Source organism: Lissotriton vulgaris, chromosome 2_2 (genome assembly GCF_964263255.1).
Source record: "Lissotriton vulgaris chromosome 2_2, aLisVul1.2, whole genome shotgun sequence".
Taxonomy (NCBI): domain Eukaryota; kingdom Metazoa; phylum Chordata; class Amphibia; order Caudata; family Salamandridae; genus Lissotriton; species Lissotriton vulgaris.
In genome coordinates, this window is record NC_141688.1 from 319,254,038 (window position 1) to 319,268,984 (window position 14,947).

Below are 14,947 nucleotides of genomic sequence, written 5' to 3' on the forward strand. Positions count from 1 at the left end.
AAAACCCTAGGAGAGCAACTAATAAGAGTTATTCCCTCAAACTTACCCTCAAGTCTTTCTTTCCATCACGATGGAACAAGATCATAAGGGAGGGATTAGTCGAAACAGGATCGTCTGAGAGGTATCTTTAGGACGCACATGAACCTTCAGTGCTTCTTATCTTCACAGATAGAACATGCTGCTGCCCCCTTTTCTAGAGGGTTTAATAACTGAGTCTTTTGGACTCTTTCTCAGACCTGTGCTCACTGTTGTGTGCGTGCAATGCGCACGTTCCAGATTTGAATCCCAGTGGAATCCACTGAAAAAGTCTTCATCCTGAGGTAGTTAACTTGAGTTCCAATGAGTTAGGGAACAGTAACACAAGCTAGTAAAAAAGTTTAAAAATGGCTGATATACATTAGCAAGCAACTCATAAAAACAAGTTATTGCTATCATAGATTCAAGTGGTGCAAATTATACCAAGTGTAATGGTAAGGAAACAAACACTCCCTGCCTATATCCACCGACCCTTGGCCTGACACCTGGGGATAACAATTTAGAATCTTCTGTAACTTTGGAAGATGCCAACACCGAAGGCAGACAGAAAACCACACACTTTCTAAACTGTGGCTAGAGGTGAAGCATTTAAGGAAGGTATTCACAGGCCCTCTCACAAAGGTGGTGTAGACAGAGCCTACCTGGAACAGCTGCATGAAATGCCCTCCCCATTCTCTGACATCGAATCCACCCTGTCTCCATTTAGAAAGCTATGACATCCTGATTGACACCAAAGACTTTCATCACCGGACTCTTGGCGCCTCACTAACCTGCGCGTGTCATAGTCCAGAGTCAAGCCATTGGGCCAACCAAGGTCCGTGTTGATGAGCACCTTGCGATCCGAGCCATCCAGATGAGCTCGCTCAATCTTTGCAATGTGCCCCCAGTCTGTCCAGAAGATGTACCTGTAGGACCACAAAAGAAGGTATATAAGGCACAAGAATATCACAAGACACACTAACTTCACACCAATCCTGCAATTACTCTGCCAATCCCTCAGATAAATGCTACAGTCCCTGGTGCTCTCTTCTGCACCCCACCACATATACCTTGTAACTCACTATTTCTACTGCCTCTTGCCAATACTCCTTCAAAAGACAACCAGAAACACTGAATAATGTCTGAACCTGCCAAACTCACCCCTTCCTTGGAAAAACTGCAATGGCTCGAGGTTCATCCAAGCTGTTATTAATGAGAACTTTCCGACTCGAACCATCCAGCCGTGCCACTTCGATGGTGTTGCGTCCAGTATCAGTCCAGTACAGGTTTCTGGCGACCCAGTCAACGGCCAGCCCATCTGTAGTCTTCAGGCCCTCCCCAATCACTGTCTCCATATTACTGCCATTCAGGTTGGCACGCCTGGGAATGGGGAAGGGGGAGAAAGTAAGACAGAAGTTTAATAAGATATTGGCACAGAAGACGGCTTTCTTTGCAGCAGCATATGGGCTGCACAGGGGTACCAGGTATTGATAACCAGCACAGGAAAATGAGGGGTCACTGAGAGAAACTGAAGCCGGCCATCGACATTTGTGTGGCATTACATAATGTTCTAAAATGTAAAAATGTAAATTGATACTTGTATAGCGCACTACTCACCCGCAAGGGTCTCAAGGCGCTTGTACGAATACCGTTGTGGAACCCATCCTGGCTTTCCCTGTGAGGCGTCCACTCCTGGGACCCCCAAGGTGGAGGCCAGGCATCCTTTAGCGTTGTGGGGGCCGTTGTGGAGATTAAGCAAGCGATTGCCCAGAGTTGCAGAGTGGGACTCCATGATTGGACTAGGCACTGAGGCGAGAATTATCAGGTCCGTAGAATTTCTGAGCCCAAGACCCGCCGAGGCGGGGAATTGAACCCTGGTTGTGAGTTTGGAGGGAAAAAAGGGATAAACAAATTGTTGATGTGCTCAAAAGGGCCTTCGAGGGGCATGGGATTCTACGCTACTCCTGCTCAAATGAACCCTAGAGGGGCATGAGATGTTATTCTGCTCCATTAACCATTAAGGAAGCCGGCTTCACACGTACCTGGGACGGCAGACGGTGCCCAAGAAAGATCAGCTGATGGAAGTAAGCATGAAGTTTGTTGGAATCCAGAGATGAGGTTACTTACTGGTAATCCTGGTTCTGCATCAGGCGTCTTCATTGAAGCCATAAACACTAGAATAAATCAGCGCTGTCTGCGTGGACCTCAGAGCACTTCTTAAATATATGTAGAAATCATTTCAAAGTTGCTTTCATGATGATACAACTCCCCATGATAACCAATCAGAGGCGAGGTTTCTTTTTTTGGGAGAATACAATTACTGTGCATACAAATTCAGCTGTACTATCTGCTTCTCGTCTGGAAGAGTGCGCTCTAGGTTTAGCTGGGAATGGTTTGTTTGCTACCTGATAGCATAGTGTGATACAGGAAACTATGAATTTAGCTACAGACTGTTTATTTCTGGCCATACTTTGTCTTACTGGGCCATAATTAATGAATGATTGAGGTGTCTTTCTCAATCCTTTAGATGAAAACATACAACTCTTTAATGTCTAAAGAGTGGAGGGCATGCTCTGCAGTTCTTGGAAGATTTTTTTTTTTATAAACGCTATTTATGCATTTACGGATTACAAATACAAAAACAAAAAAAGAAAGAAACATTTGGCATCAGATCGGCATCTGTAGGCATATTGTTGACATGATCAATGACCTATAGGGCAAAGTGTGGCATCCGCGAGGGAAATGTACAGTGGGGAAAGGAGAAAATCAATTAGAATCATGCCACAGTGAGAGAATAATACGGGTACACTACTAAAATCTACTGCCTACATTACTAAGATCAACTCTCCTGCACCCCATCGTGATCAGACCCCCAGCAGTATGCAATCCACTACCCTCCTCGCTGTCGGTTGCAGTTCTTGAAAGATTAGGAAAAATACAGAGTAGAAATTGTTTGTATAATATGTAAATCAAACTACTTTGGGGAGTAATGAGGGATGGGCTCTCATCACTACTCTGTTGGCGTGGAATACAGTGCATGATTCCACTGTTGATAATGCTTGCAGCTCGCTTACTCTTCTAGCTGATGCAATAGCTATCAAGAATTCGATCTTCCATGAAAATTGCTGCAAAGAAGATTTGTGTGTACGTTCGAACGGAGGACCCTTTCCTTTAGAGAGCACCGCATTTAACTTCCAAGGTGGGAAAGAATGTCGAATTGGAGGATAAACTTTTCAGTCATTTTAAAAAGTCTATGACTACAGTTATTTTGAAAAAAGACATTTGTGTTGGAGATTTTCTGTATGCTGAAATGGAACCCAGATGCGCTTTTATTGAGGAGAACTGTAGCTCAAACTGAGCCAAGTTTAATAAATAAGGGAGTATCACGTTCTCTTGACTTGATTGGACTGAGTCCTTTCTGCTTACATCAAATGCAGAATCTTTTTCGTTTGAAAGTGTAACATGTTCTTTTCGATAAGCGTTTGGCTTCTTTTAGGATTACAATACAGACCAATAGTAGATTTAGATAACCGTATTGTCTGACCTCAATGATGGAAAGGTCCCTGGAGTCTCATTAACAGGTGCGGAGTGTATGGCAACTTCATGTGAGATTTTATGGACATTTGTAACAGGTCCTGGTACCACCACTGTCATGGCCAATCTAGAGCTATTAGAACCATCTTGACCATAGATCTGAGAAGCTTTGGAATCACTTTGGGAATTATTGGTATTGCGAAAATGCACAGAGTATTGGCTTCAACCATTCCATCAAAAGGGCACTCCCTAGAGATCCCTGTTTTCGGAATCTGGATGCAAAGTCTATGCATCTTTTTTATTTCCATTTGTTGTAACGAGTTACAAGGAAGGTTCTACTCTTGGAAAATATCTTCTAGAACCTTGTCATCTAATACTCATTTGTGAAACTCTTCCGAGTGTCTGCTGAGGACGTCCGCCTGCACATTCGTCTTCCCTGGAATATGAAACTGCTGAGGGGGTAGGTTGTTGTATAGAGCCCAATTCCAAATCGATTATACCTGTAGAGACCGAGGTCTTGATCTAATGCCTCCTTGTCTATGTCACGCATGGTGGTAGCGTCTGTTTGTATGTGAATTATCAATGGTACTGTTACAGAGGGGAAAAGCGCTTTTAGAGCTTGTTGAGCCAATCTGAGATCTATGTAATTTATGGGGCTTGACTTTCCCCTCTTCACCCACTGTTCCTGAATTGTCAGATCCTGCAGATGAGATCCACAACCCATAAGGGAAGTGTCCGTTATAAAGACTTGAGTTGAAAATTACTTCTGACCTGGGCTTCTTACTAGCAAAGTGTGCCTTTTGGACTTCTATGCCAGGAACTGTCTTGCTGCTTTGGTTAGAGTCAACCTGTCTTACCAACTGTTTTCCCGTTGAGACCACTGGTCTTCTGGACATTCATCGAAGAGGTCTCATATACAACCTAGCACTTGGGGACAATGTTATACAAGAGGTCATCGATCATAGGAGGGTTTTTCGAAGCTGGATGAGGAGGGACCTGAGGATATGATGTTTTTACAGGACAGATTGCGCACATCCACTCCTTCGCTCTCAAATGCGGGTAGCTTTTAATGAAGGACAAAAATCTCAAACTTTTTTGTGTAATTGATTCGTTAGTTGAGATCTAATGTGTGTCTGAATTCTTTTTTACATCCTTTTTTCACTACAATAAAATATCTCAAGTGTTCTGCTACACCACTTTGGTGCGACTGAACGGGTCTGATAGCTCCTTTATAAACAGGGTAGATGTTTCCTTCGTTAGCGCAGTGCAGTTGGTTGTGGTGGAAGAGGAGTGAGAGTGGATCTGAAAGGTACAAAAGAACCTCTATCTATATTATTTACCACCCATTTGTCTTTCGTGATTAAAGACCACCCTGCCATTAGTAAGACTACCGCTCCCTCCACCGGCGTGGCTAAATGTCGATGCCTTGTACCAGACGACGGTCTCCCTCTTGAAGATGGAGATTTCGCCTGGAAAGTCCTTGGTTGAGATGACTGATGTTGGCAGTGATATCTCTGGCTTTGGGGATACTGCTGTCAAGGCAAATCAAATACAAATGTGCTTTATTCGATTCAAACATTAAATCATAAAAGCATGATACAAGAAAAACATACATCAATTCTACAAAATATTTTTAAAACAATTGCTGTCACTGAATGTAAGGCCAACGAAGTGTCTGAACACTACGTTGGTAAAATCTACAATCTCTTGATCTGCACTGGGATCAGAAGAATTTCTTCCATTCCTCTAGACCCACTGCTTTTGAGGAGTGTACGCCATTTTTTATCTTTTGCATTCCCTCCTCTGTGTGCTGACCGAACAGAGATTTTCCAGAAACTCTGCCTTCTTCCTGCCACAAGAAGAGAACTTCTGGAAAAGGGATGGCATTTTAAGGAACAAACCTAAAAGGATTCTTGATTCCTTGGTGTCATTTGACAGACTCGATTGAAAATCGTCCAGAGAAGATGTTAAAGCAGTGATGTGTTGATATGAATGAGAAAAACACTGAGGAAGGAAACCCTTCAGGAGCTCTCAAATTCATGTTCACATGAGCAGGTAAAAATAACTACCTCTCTGAGGCAAAAGGTCTGTAGGTCTGTAGGGTACAGTGTGGGTACAGAACCTGCAGGGATTCTTAAAGGGACAGCACCCTTTTTCACTCTTTACAATGAAAGCCTATCAGGTTGCGCTCTCTTTTTCCTTTCTTCATACGTTTTCACCTTTCTGATCAAAATGCTGCAATGCAGGTTTGAGACTGTATTCAGAGTCATTGAATCTCCCAGAAAAAGAAACTGAGCCTCTGATAGTTGATTACAGGGTGTCGTTTTTATCATCGTGAACGGGGATGGACATTAACACACTATGGAACTTTGAAATGGATTGTAGGTATAAAGAAGTGCTCTGTGGTGCAGGCAGGCGGCGCAGAATTATTTTAGTGTTTATGACTATCATTGAAGGTCCTATGATGCAGAACTACTATTCCCTTGCTCTACTCAGACTGGAAAGCTGACCTTGCATTTGCTTACAAGAGCGCGGGAAGGCTCAGTCGAAAAGACACAAGCTGTAGGGGATGCCAAAGTGTTCATGCATCTTAGTGTCAGAGCCCAGTCAAGAAGCCACATCCTACAGGGCCTGTTGTTTGGGATGGTGCTGGCAGCAGACCTCAGACATTTGGGGCAACTGTGTTACAATGTGAAGACATTTACACCATATATTATAATGAGATGATAATGGTAACAAACAATGTGTGACAACAACAAAGATTCTAAACTCGTGACAACTCTGAGTACATGAATTTAGATTCTTCTATTTAATGTATCCTTCCTTTCAGATTACCCAGGAGCTTCTCAGCTGAAACTGAAAACACCTTTGAGACACAGTAGCCAGAGGGGGAGGTGTGTGGGGGAGATACTCTGTACCTGATCACATCTAGGAAGACGTCCGTGTAGTAGATCTTCCCATCCACACTGTCGTAGTCCAATGAGATGACATTGTTGAGTTCGGGCACGGGCACGTATACATCCGTGTGGTCACTGGTGTCCAGTGAGATCCTGCGTATGGACCCACGGCTGGAGAACAGCAGGTAGGACTCTGGAGACGGATCACACGTCCTGCCATCCTCTTTCAGCTGGATGCCTGTGGGACAGGTACAGGAGAAGCCGGTGGGACGAGGCAGGCACAGGTGGGAGCAGCCACCGTTCCTCTCGCCACACTTGTTGAATCCTTTGGGAAAGGAAAGGAAAGAAATGAAGAGCTTTCAAGAAAATGATTCCCATAGTACACAAGATGTGGGTCTGACTGAAGGTGAGGAAAGACGGCTATCGAAGGACCCAAGGCATTCAGAGAGCAGAAGGAAGGAGCTGAAAAGAGAGCTGGGAGTCTTGGAAAAGAGAGAAGCAGAAAAGATCACCAGATAAGATTGTGGCCACAGGTGAAAGTCTGACAAAGGGAGGCGTGGTTGGTGGTGTCCAACAGGAGTAAAATAATTAAAGACAAAAGGGAACCATGCACAGTTTTCGAGGGAATTGCCCATTTATAGGCAGCCTTGCACACACTGAACAAATGACATACCCATTCTCAAACACACAGAGCAAAATACACAAACATGAATCACCAGCACTGCATATGCACACCAGGACACAGACAGATGGAAATAGGAGTTCTTTGTAGGAGGATATTTAAATGTTTGATTGAGGGCTATTGCTCCAGACAAAGTGGCTAAAGGGTGGAGAAAATAAAACAGGAGATATTTATGATATGCGCTATTTTATAACAAGTGAAAGGGATCACTCGACTAGCACTCTGCTTGCCCTGTCTGCCTACAGGTAGACAATACACTTCTACAAATCTTTTTTTTCAGTATACGCTATATAACATCCAAGGAAATACAGGATAGTCCGTATTTGTAGGTAGAATGCAGTGCTGATACCAAGGAGAAGATTGTCTGTGCTGTAGCTAAGTACCTGAATCGGAGCTTCTAAGAAAGTGGCTCTGTATATACTGCAAAAAGAACAGTTGATGGACAGAATGCAGAACAATGTCATACATTCACCCCAGTACAGAGATCTGGCTATCCTGGCTGATGATGGCTGATAGCCAGAAACTGGTCCTAGGATGCTTGAATCCGGTCCCGGAACCTGTCAACATGGGTTGGCAGTATTCATAAACGCACAGGTGCACAACACAGATTGAAGTAATAAAAACAATTCCAAATCTAGTAATCACAGGAGTAGACTTCCTTAATTTTGATTCTTTTTATTCCAAAACGTGTTGGACAAGGAAAGTACAGCCGACACGTTTCGTCCACTAGGGACTTCTTTAGGGCGTTTTTTTAGTTTAGAGTAGTCGTGATGGACAAGTCCTAATTCTGAGAAAGTTGTATCAAAAATTGGTGCTGGGTCTGGGCGCTGGATCATCTAATAAATGTGTCCAAAAGAAGGTCTTCACAAGGATAACAGGAAGACCTCTGATAAGGGCAGCCAGATGTGCAGTCCTTCAGTATCAAACTGGGTTATATATATTCCAAAATTCAAAATAAAAGATTGTGGCGCGGAGGTCAGTGTCGATAAATGGAAATGTCAAGCAAAAAGATGTTGCCAGTCTTATGTGAGGGCCAGCAGATAGGTTGTCTGGATCAAAAGGATGATCAAGAATAAGTAGTTCTTGATGCGGTTCACTCAGTCTCTTTCCACATATGAAAGGGCCCGCTAATAGTAAAGGGTACTTCTTGGCCCATCAATGGAAGGCAAAATTCCCATCAGTAGTCAGAAAAGCGGTTCACGATTGAATCGTCACGGCCCGACACGACCTCCTCCAAGAACGTACAACAACACCAGGTCCCGTGCAGTCCCTAGTGGACGAAACGCGTCGGCTGTACTTTCCTTGTCCATCACGTTTTGGAATAAAAAGAATCAAAATTAAGGAAGTCTACTTCTGTGATTACTAGATTTGGAATTGTTTTTATTACTTCAATCTGTGTTGTGCACCTGTGCGTTTATGAATACTGTTAAAGTTCTCTTGTGAACCAGCATTAGGATGGTGGGTGCCAATCAGTGTGCACACAAATCCCTCAACTAATAATATAGGGAATATGATAATGATGAGTTATTCAGGTTAGGTGCTGTAATTAGTAAGGTTCCACTATCTCCCTTGTTTCAAGACATGGCTTGGCAGTTCGGGCTGGACTGTTCCCATGAGGCACAGGGTCAAGACTGATTTTCATATGGCCATTTCTGAACTGGGGTGGCGTGGTGAGCAAAATAACGTATGGATTAAACCCAGATCTGTGACTGGGGGTGAATGTTTTGCCAATGTGCAACATTCCGTCCATCATCTTTTGTGTTTTGCTGTTCACCCTATATGAGAAGGGTATGCCCAGATGTGGGTCCCGTGCTCACTACGCCACTGGAGTCAAGCTATCCGGGCTGAAGACGGCTGATAGCCAGAAACCGGTCCTAGGATGCTTGATTCCGGTCCAGGGAAGACATGGCTTGGCAGTTCGGGCTGGACTGTTCCTTTTAGGCACAGGGTCAAGACTGATTTGCATATGGCCATGTCTGAACTGGGGTGGCTTGGTGAGCAAAATAATGATGGATTAAACCCATATCTGTGACTGGGGGTGAATGTTTTGCCATTGTGCAACACAAGTGGTAGCTTGGTCGAGCAGTAAGGCAGTATCAGATGACAGTGTAACGCATTTGGTGTACACACTCAGTCAGCAAAGGGTCTCACACACTCAAGAACTGAACTCTAGGCCAATTGTTTTGTATAAAAAACATACTTGTTATTTTATTTTAGAACCACAGATTGGTATAAAAATACTTTCTCAGAATGAGATGGTAAAGATGAATACTTTCAATGAGCAATAGACTTTTAGATGCAATAGATACAGTTGTTGCAATATGCAACACAAACTTAACACAATAATAACATTGAGCTCAATGGTAATTTTAAGCAAACTGCAATATAATTTACTTTACGTACGTTTTTCTTACTCAGGGCTGGATCCTGGATTCAGCCCTGGTGCATCTCCTGAAAACAGTTGAAGGAAATCGTTTTTTGTTAAACAGGCGATTTTCAAGGATTATTTGTATGTTTCAAAAATCGACACTTAGAAGAATTTCTGGGAAAAACCATCCAATGTTATCCTATGGAGGAAAATCAGGTTATCTGAAAATCACAGTTATTATGACTTTTTCTGGTAAGTGCTGGGTTCTAAGATCCACCACTGGGATCTCTCCTGGGAACAGACTGTCTACAGTTAAATGTCCCAACTTCTTACAGTTGTTACATTAGGCCTTTACAGGATCAACGTTCTTCCCCCTATAGGGCTAAGGCACATAGGGAGTAGTTTGGGACCCACCCCTCGGTACAGGTTTTTGGGGCCCTTTGGAAGACTCAGATTTTTTATCTTGGGGATTCTCACCACCTTTCCCCTGGGGGGGTTTGTGACCACCTTCTTCTGGTCACCCCCAGGGGCTGTCCTTTTAACCCTAGTCTCGACCCAGTGGTCTGCATTCTTTCCCAATTCTTGGGGAGAAATTAAACCTAGGTCTACCAAATGCTGATGTAACTTTCCATTTGTGCAATTACTTAGTATATGTTCCTTTATAAACAAATTGCAAAGTCCAGAAAAGTCATGCACATTGTGTCCAGTTAACCAACCATCCAGTGTCTTTACTGAGTAGTCCACAAAATCTATCCAGGATTGGGTCTGGGTTTTGTGAGCCCCCCTGAACCTGATTCTATACTCCTCAAGGTGAGTCCAAATCCCTCAATCAGAGTCTTCTTCATGAGGTCATAAGACCCTGCATCTGGCCCAGAGAGGGTCAGAAGCCGGTCTCTGCATTTACCAGAGAACAGCCCCCCAGAAAGATTTCTTTAATGTTCTCATGTCACAAGCCCTCTCAAAGGCTGTGAACCATTTGGCGATGTCATCACCTTCCTCAAGTTTAGGGACAATCCCTTTGGGGATTTTAGGATCATAAGATTGCTCTTTATCCTTATTATTTGAATTGCTGCCACCAGAGATGGGGCTAAGCCCATCTCTTTCCTTTCCTTTTCCAGAGCCAGGAGTCTGGACTCTAGGTTGGATCTTTTGGCCAGCTCCTCCTCATTGGGGCTATTCCCAATGTCCTCACTGAAGCCTAAGCCACCTGTGTGGTTTCTAGGTCTCCAGGGGTTGATGCTTGGAGTTAAGAGTATTGGAGCCCTCTCCTCCCTAGGGATTATTAGAAGGGGGCATTATCCTCCTCATCCTCCGCCCTTTCCTCCTCTGGCTGTTCATCACCATTCTCAGAGGGGTGGTCCTTGGCATACTCAGCCAGGAGCTCCTGGAGCCCTTGTTTAGATGGATGCAGGCCCATTGGTATATTTTTAAGTTTTCATAAGGACCTTAACTCCATGAAAGACAAGTGTAAGTAAGGTGTGAGGTCGAGCTCTTCAACCAGGTCCTGCAGGGTGGTATTTTCACTAATAGCTGGGTTCTTTTGAGACATTCTAACCAAACAGTTCTAACTCTCTACCCTTGACTACAGTGACTTTTATTTTTCTAAAACTCTAAAGGGACTTAAGCAAGACCCTGACAAGACTTTTAGTAGTTCGGAAACAAAATGGCAATTAAAAAAAATCTGAATTCTAAAGGCAAGAGTTCTGTCGTGTGATCAGATGGTAACCAAGTGGTCCAACAAATGCAAGTTTGTATCCCACCGCTGATCCACCAATGTAAGAAGGTGGCTCTATATATACTGCACCAAAGTAAGGTACAGAGTCTAGCAGTCCCCAGAGGTTTGGCAGAGGTTAACGTTAGATAGAACCTTACTCTGAAAAGTGGTAGCTTGGTCGAGCAGTAAAGCAGTATCAGAGGACAGTGTAACGCATTTGGTGTACACACTCAGTCAGCAAATGGTCTCACACACTCAAGAACTGAACTCTAGGCCAATGGTTTTGTATAAAAAATATACTTGTTATTTTATTTTAGAACCACAAGTTGGTTTAAAAATACTTACTCAGACTGAGATGCTACAGTTGAATACTTTCAATGAGCAATAGACTTTTAGATGCAATGTATATAGTTGTTGCAATATGCAACACAAACTTAACTCAATAATAACATTGAGCTCAATGGTAATTTTAAGCAAACTTCAATATCATTTACTTTACGTACGTTCTTCTTACTCAGGGCTAGATCTAAGATTCAGCCCTGGTGCAGCTCCTGAAAACAGTTGAAGGAAATCATTTTGGTTAAACTGGCGATTTGTAAGGAATATTTGTATGTTTCAAAAATCGACACAGAAGAATTTCTGGGAAAAACCAACCAATGGTATCCTATGGAGAAAAATCAGGTTATCGGAAAATCACAGTTATTATCACTTTTTCTGGTTAGTGCTGGGTGGTAAGATCCAGCACTGGGATCTCTCCTGGGAACTGGAGTAATTTCGTTTTTGTTGAGCGGACGATTTTTAGTGAATATTTCAAAGTTCCAAAACTCGACACTTGGAAGAATTTCCAAGTGAAAACCAGTCAATGTTACCCTATGGAGAAAATGTAAGTTATCGGCTTTCAGGAAAGGTTCTGGGGTAAGACTCAGGGGTCTCCCAGGTTCAGGTTGGTACTGTAGTTACACCCTCAGGCACAGGGGCAGCCAGGTACAGAAAGAGTGTTAGCCTATGGTGGGTGGGGGCCTTCGGTTGGTGGTGGCTAGCAGGCAGGCCACACGGCTGTGGGAGCAGAGCTCCTGGTCACTTGCTCAGGGGAAGTGAGGAAGTCACACAGAATAGATGGTGCACACCCAGCGACACTGGCTGGGTGCAGGGTGCTTTAGGGCCGTCGGGCGCCCAATGGATTTTAATGGGAAAGCTGAGTGACGAACAAAGGCTGCAAGCTCAAGGACGTTGATTCTCCAGGTGCGACTATCACTTCGAGGGGTAAGTTGGGAAGCTGTAGGTTGGGTAGACACCCAGGAGTTGGGCACAGTGGGCCGCGGGGTGCCGGGTGCAGGGGTGTCTTTAGGCATCGTGAAATCTAACCCTCTGCTGGTCGCGGTTGGAGGGGTCTCTGGTGTTGAGGCTGCAGGAGTCATCCGGAGCGTCAAGGGGATTCCTTGGGTGTTGGATTCTTGGTCACAGTCGCCGGGGGGATGTCCCCGTGGTCTTTGTTCACTTTGGCACAGGCCGGGCTCGGCGGGTGCAGAGTGTGCTGGATTCACGGTTCCTGGCTGGCACCAGGAGTTGTAGATGTTTGAGCAGAACCACTGCTCGTGGGAGTCCCAGTCTTTGGTTGAGCAAGGTAGACAGGCCCTCCAGGCTTTTTGAGGTTGCTGACCACAGGAGACGCTGGGGTTTAGCAGGAGCAGGTTCGAGGGTCGACAGGCCGGTAGGGCTTGGGCCAAGTTAGTTGGTGTTGTCCTCTTGTTAGCAGCTGTACAGCAGGTCTTCTTTCTTCTTGTTCTTCGTATAGTTTTGGAATCGGTATCTGAGGAAGGAAGGTTCAGGGTGCCCCTAAATACAAAATTTAGGGGCGTTTACAGGTAGGTAAGGGCAGGGTCCAATGGGTCCCTTCCCTGGGGTGGGTACACCCCCTAGTCTGCCACTCTCCAGTGGGAGGGGGGCAGGAGCCTGTCCATGGTTGGCTGGGTCCTCCATCCTCAAGATGGCAGGAACTCAAGCTTGTGCCTCACCTTGCCTCCCCCACCCTAGAGGTGGAGTTGGTAGAGGTGGGCACACCTCTCTCCCTCACTTTATTTTTCCCACCGGGTCTCCTGCCCAAAGTGCGGGATAGAACCAGTGGGAACCAGTTGCTGAGTACAGCAAGTGGTCTGGAGAGGCTCACAAAGGCGGTATGCCTTTGAAGCTTCTCCTTCGTGAACCCTGCCCATCCTGGGGGATGAGTCTTGGCACCTCGTCCCAGGATGTGCATTGTTTCAGGCCCCCCGAGAGCGGCAAGCTCACAACCCAGGTGTCCAGAAGGTGGCAGCCTAGGCAGACACTCAGTCCGGTCACTGGGAGTTGGTCGAGTTTCAGGGGGCATCTCTAAGATGCCCTCTGTCGTGCATTTTACATTAAATCCCACACTGGCATCAGTGTGGGTTTAATGTGCTGAGAAGTTTGATACCAAACTTCTCAGTCTTCAGTGTAGCCATTATGGTGCTGTGGAGTTCGTAATGACGACCTCCCAGCACCATATGGGAGAAGTGTGGCTCACCGGTTAGAGGCGGCAGACCCAGAAGCAGAGGTCGGCCCGGGACCAGGGTTCAATTCCCGACGCGGCAGGGTACGGAACCAATGTCAGCGGGCTCGATAAATCTCGCCTCGTGCCTCTCTAACCATGGGTCCCACGCTGCAACTCTGGGCAATAGCTTGCTTAATCTCCACAACGGCCCCCTCACTGCCGGGGATGCCTGGCTTCACCTTGGGGATGCCCAATAGGGACCATCTCACAGGGAAAGCCAGGACGGGTTCCCCAGCGGTGCACAGCGCCAAGACACCCCAGGGTGAACGTGCGCTCTACAAATTCAGACTAACATAACATATACTTTTAATGGCAGCACTGCACTTACAGTGCCCAGGAATGGACCTGGGTATTGTAAGGGTACATGACTCATGCTCCTGTACCCTCACCACTGGCATAGGGCACCCAGCTAGAGGGGTGGCTAATGTATGCCAGCGCAGTGTGGTGTGGGCATGGCACACAGGGATGTGTGTCATGTCGAGTCTTTGTTTAGTTTTGCACCAAGACACGCAGCCTGTCAAGGCAGTGTGCGTGTGTCAGGGCACAGGGCCTCTAGGGGTGGCACAATAAGTGCTGCAGCCCTTAGAGGCCTTCTCTGGTCACAGTGCCCTGCGTCCCTAGGGTACCATTTACCAGGGGCTGACATGTGGCCAGAGATGCCAATTGGGTTTAGGCTTTAATGCAGTTTTTAGGGAAGGAACACAGGCCCTGGGAACCTGATTGGCAGGAGCTCAGTCAAAGCACATCAGCAATTCAGCAAAAAGTGGGGGCGTACCAATGCAAGAAAGATGGCACTTCTCACAGAGCTGGATCAGTAGGTCTAACATGAGTGAATTGTAAGATGTCTCATCACGTCCACTGTGGGATCCCTAATGCCTCGGCCATGCCAAGGCTTTTCTCTTGCACACACAAGTCACCATCATTGTTGTTATTCAGACACTCAGCTACACACTTTTTATGTTTGCATTTTTAGATATTTTTTAGCTGCATACATTTGTAATTTAATTTCTATTGTTATGCTTGCAAAACTAGAATGAATTTAAGATTTGCATTCTATGACCCCATGTAGAGGCTGGAAACCATTTGTGCTCAAAATGTTTTGTTCATGTGTTTGTGGAGACGCTCATTCAGATTCTGTTGCTCTTCTATGGTTCTTGAATTCCTTATAACT

General features: G+C 45.2%; 1 protein-coding gene across 5 annotated transcripts in view; it reads right to left on the reverse strand.

Annotated features, from left to right (window-relative positions):
* LRP4 (LDL receptor related protein 4) overlaps positions 1-14,947 on the reverse strand; it is a 409,878-nt gene that overhangs the window by 64,102 nt on the left and 330,829 nt on the right. For all 5 annotated transcript variants that reach the window (XM_086959686.1, XM_086959685.1, XM_086959683.1 and 2 more), the window contains exons 28-30: positions 6,468-6,771; positions 1,177-1,395; positions 807-941 (exon numbers count right to left, since the gene is read on the reverse strand). In XM_086959686.1, coding sequence (XP_086815812.1) covers positions 807-941; positions 1,177-1,395; positions 6,468-6,771 — 658 coding nt within the window. The remainder of the gene's footprint in view (positions 1-806; positions 942-1,176; positions 1,396-6,467; positions 6,772-14,947) is intronic.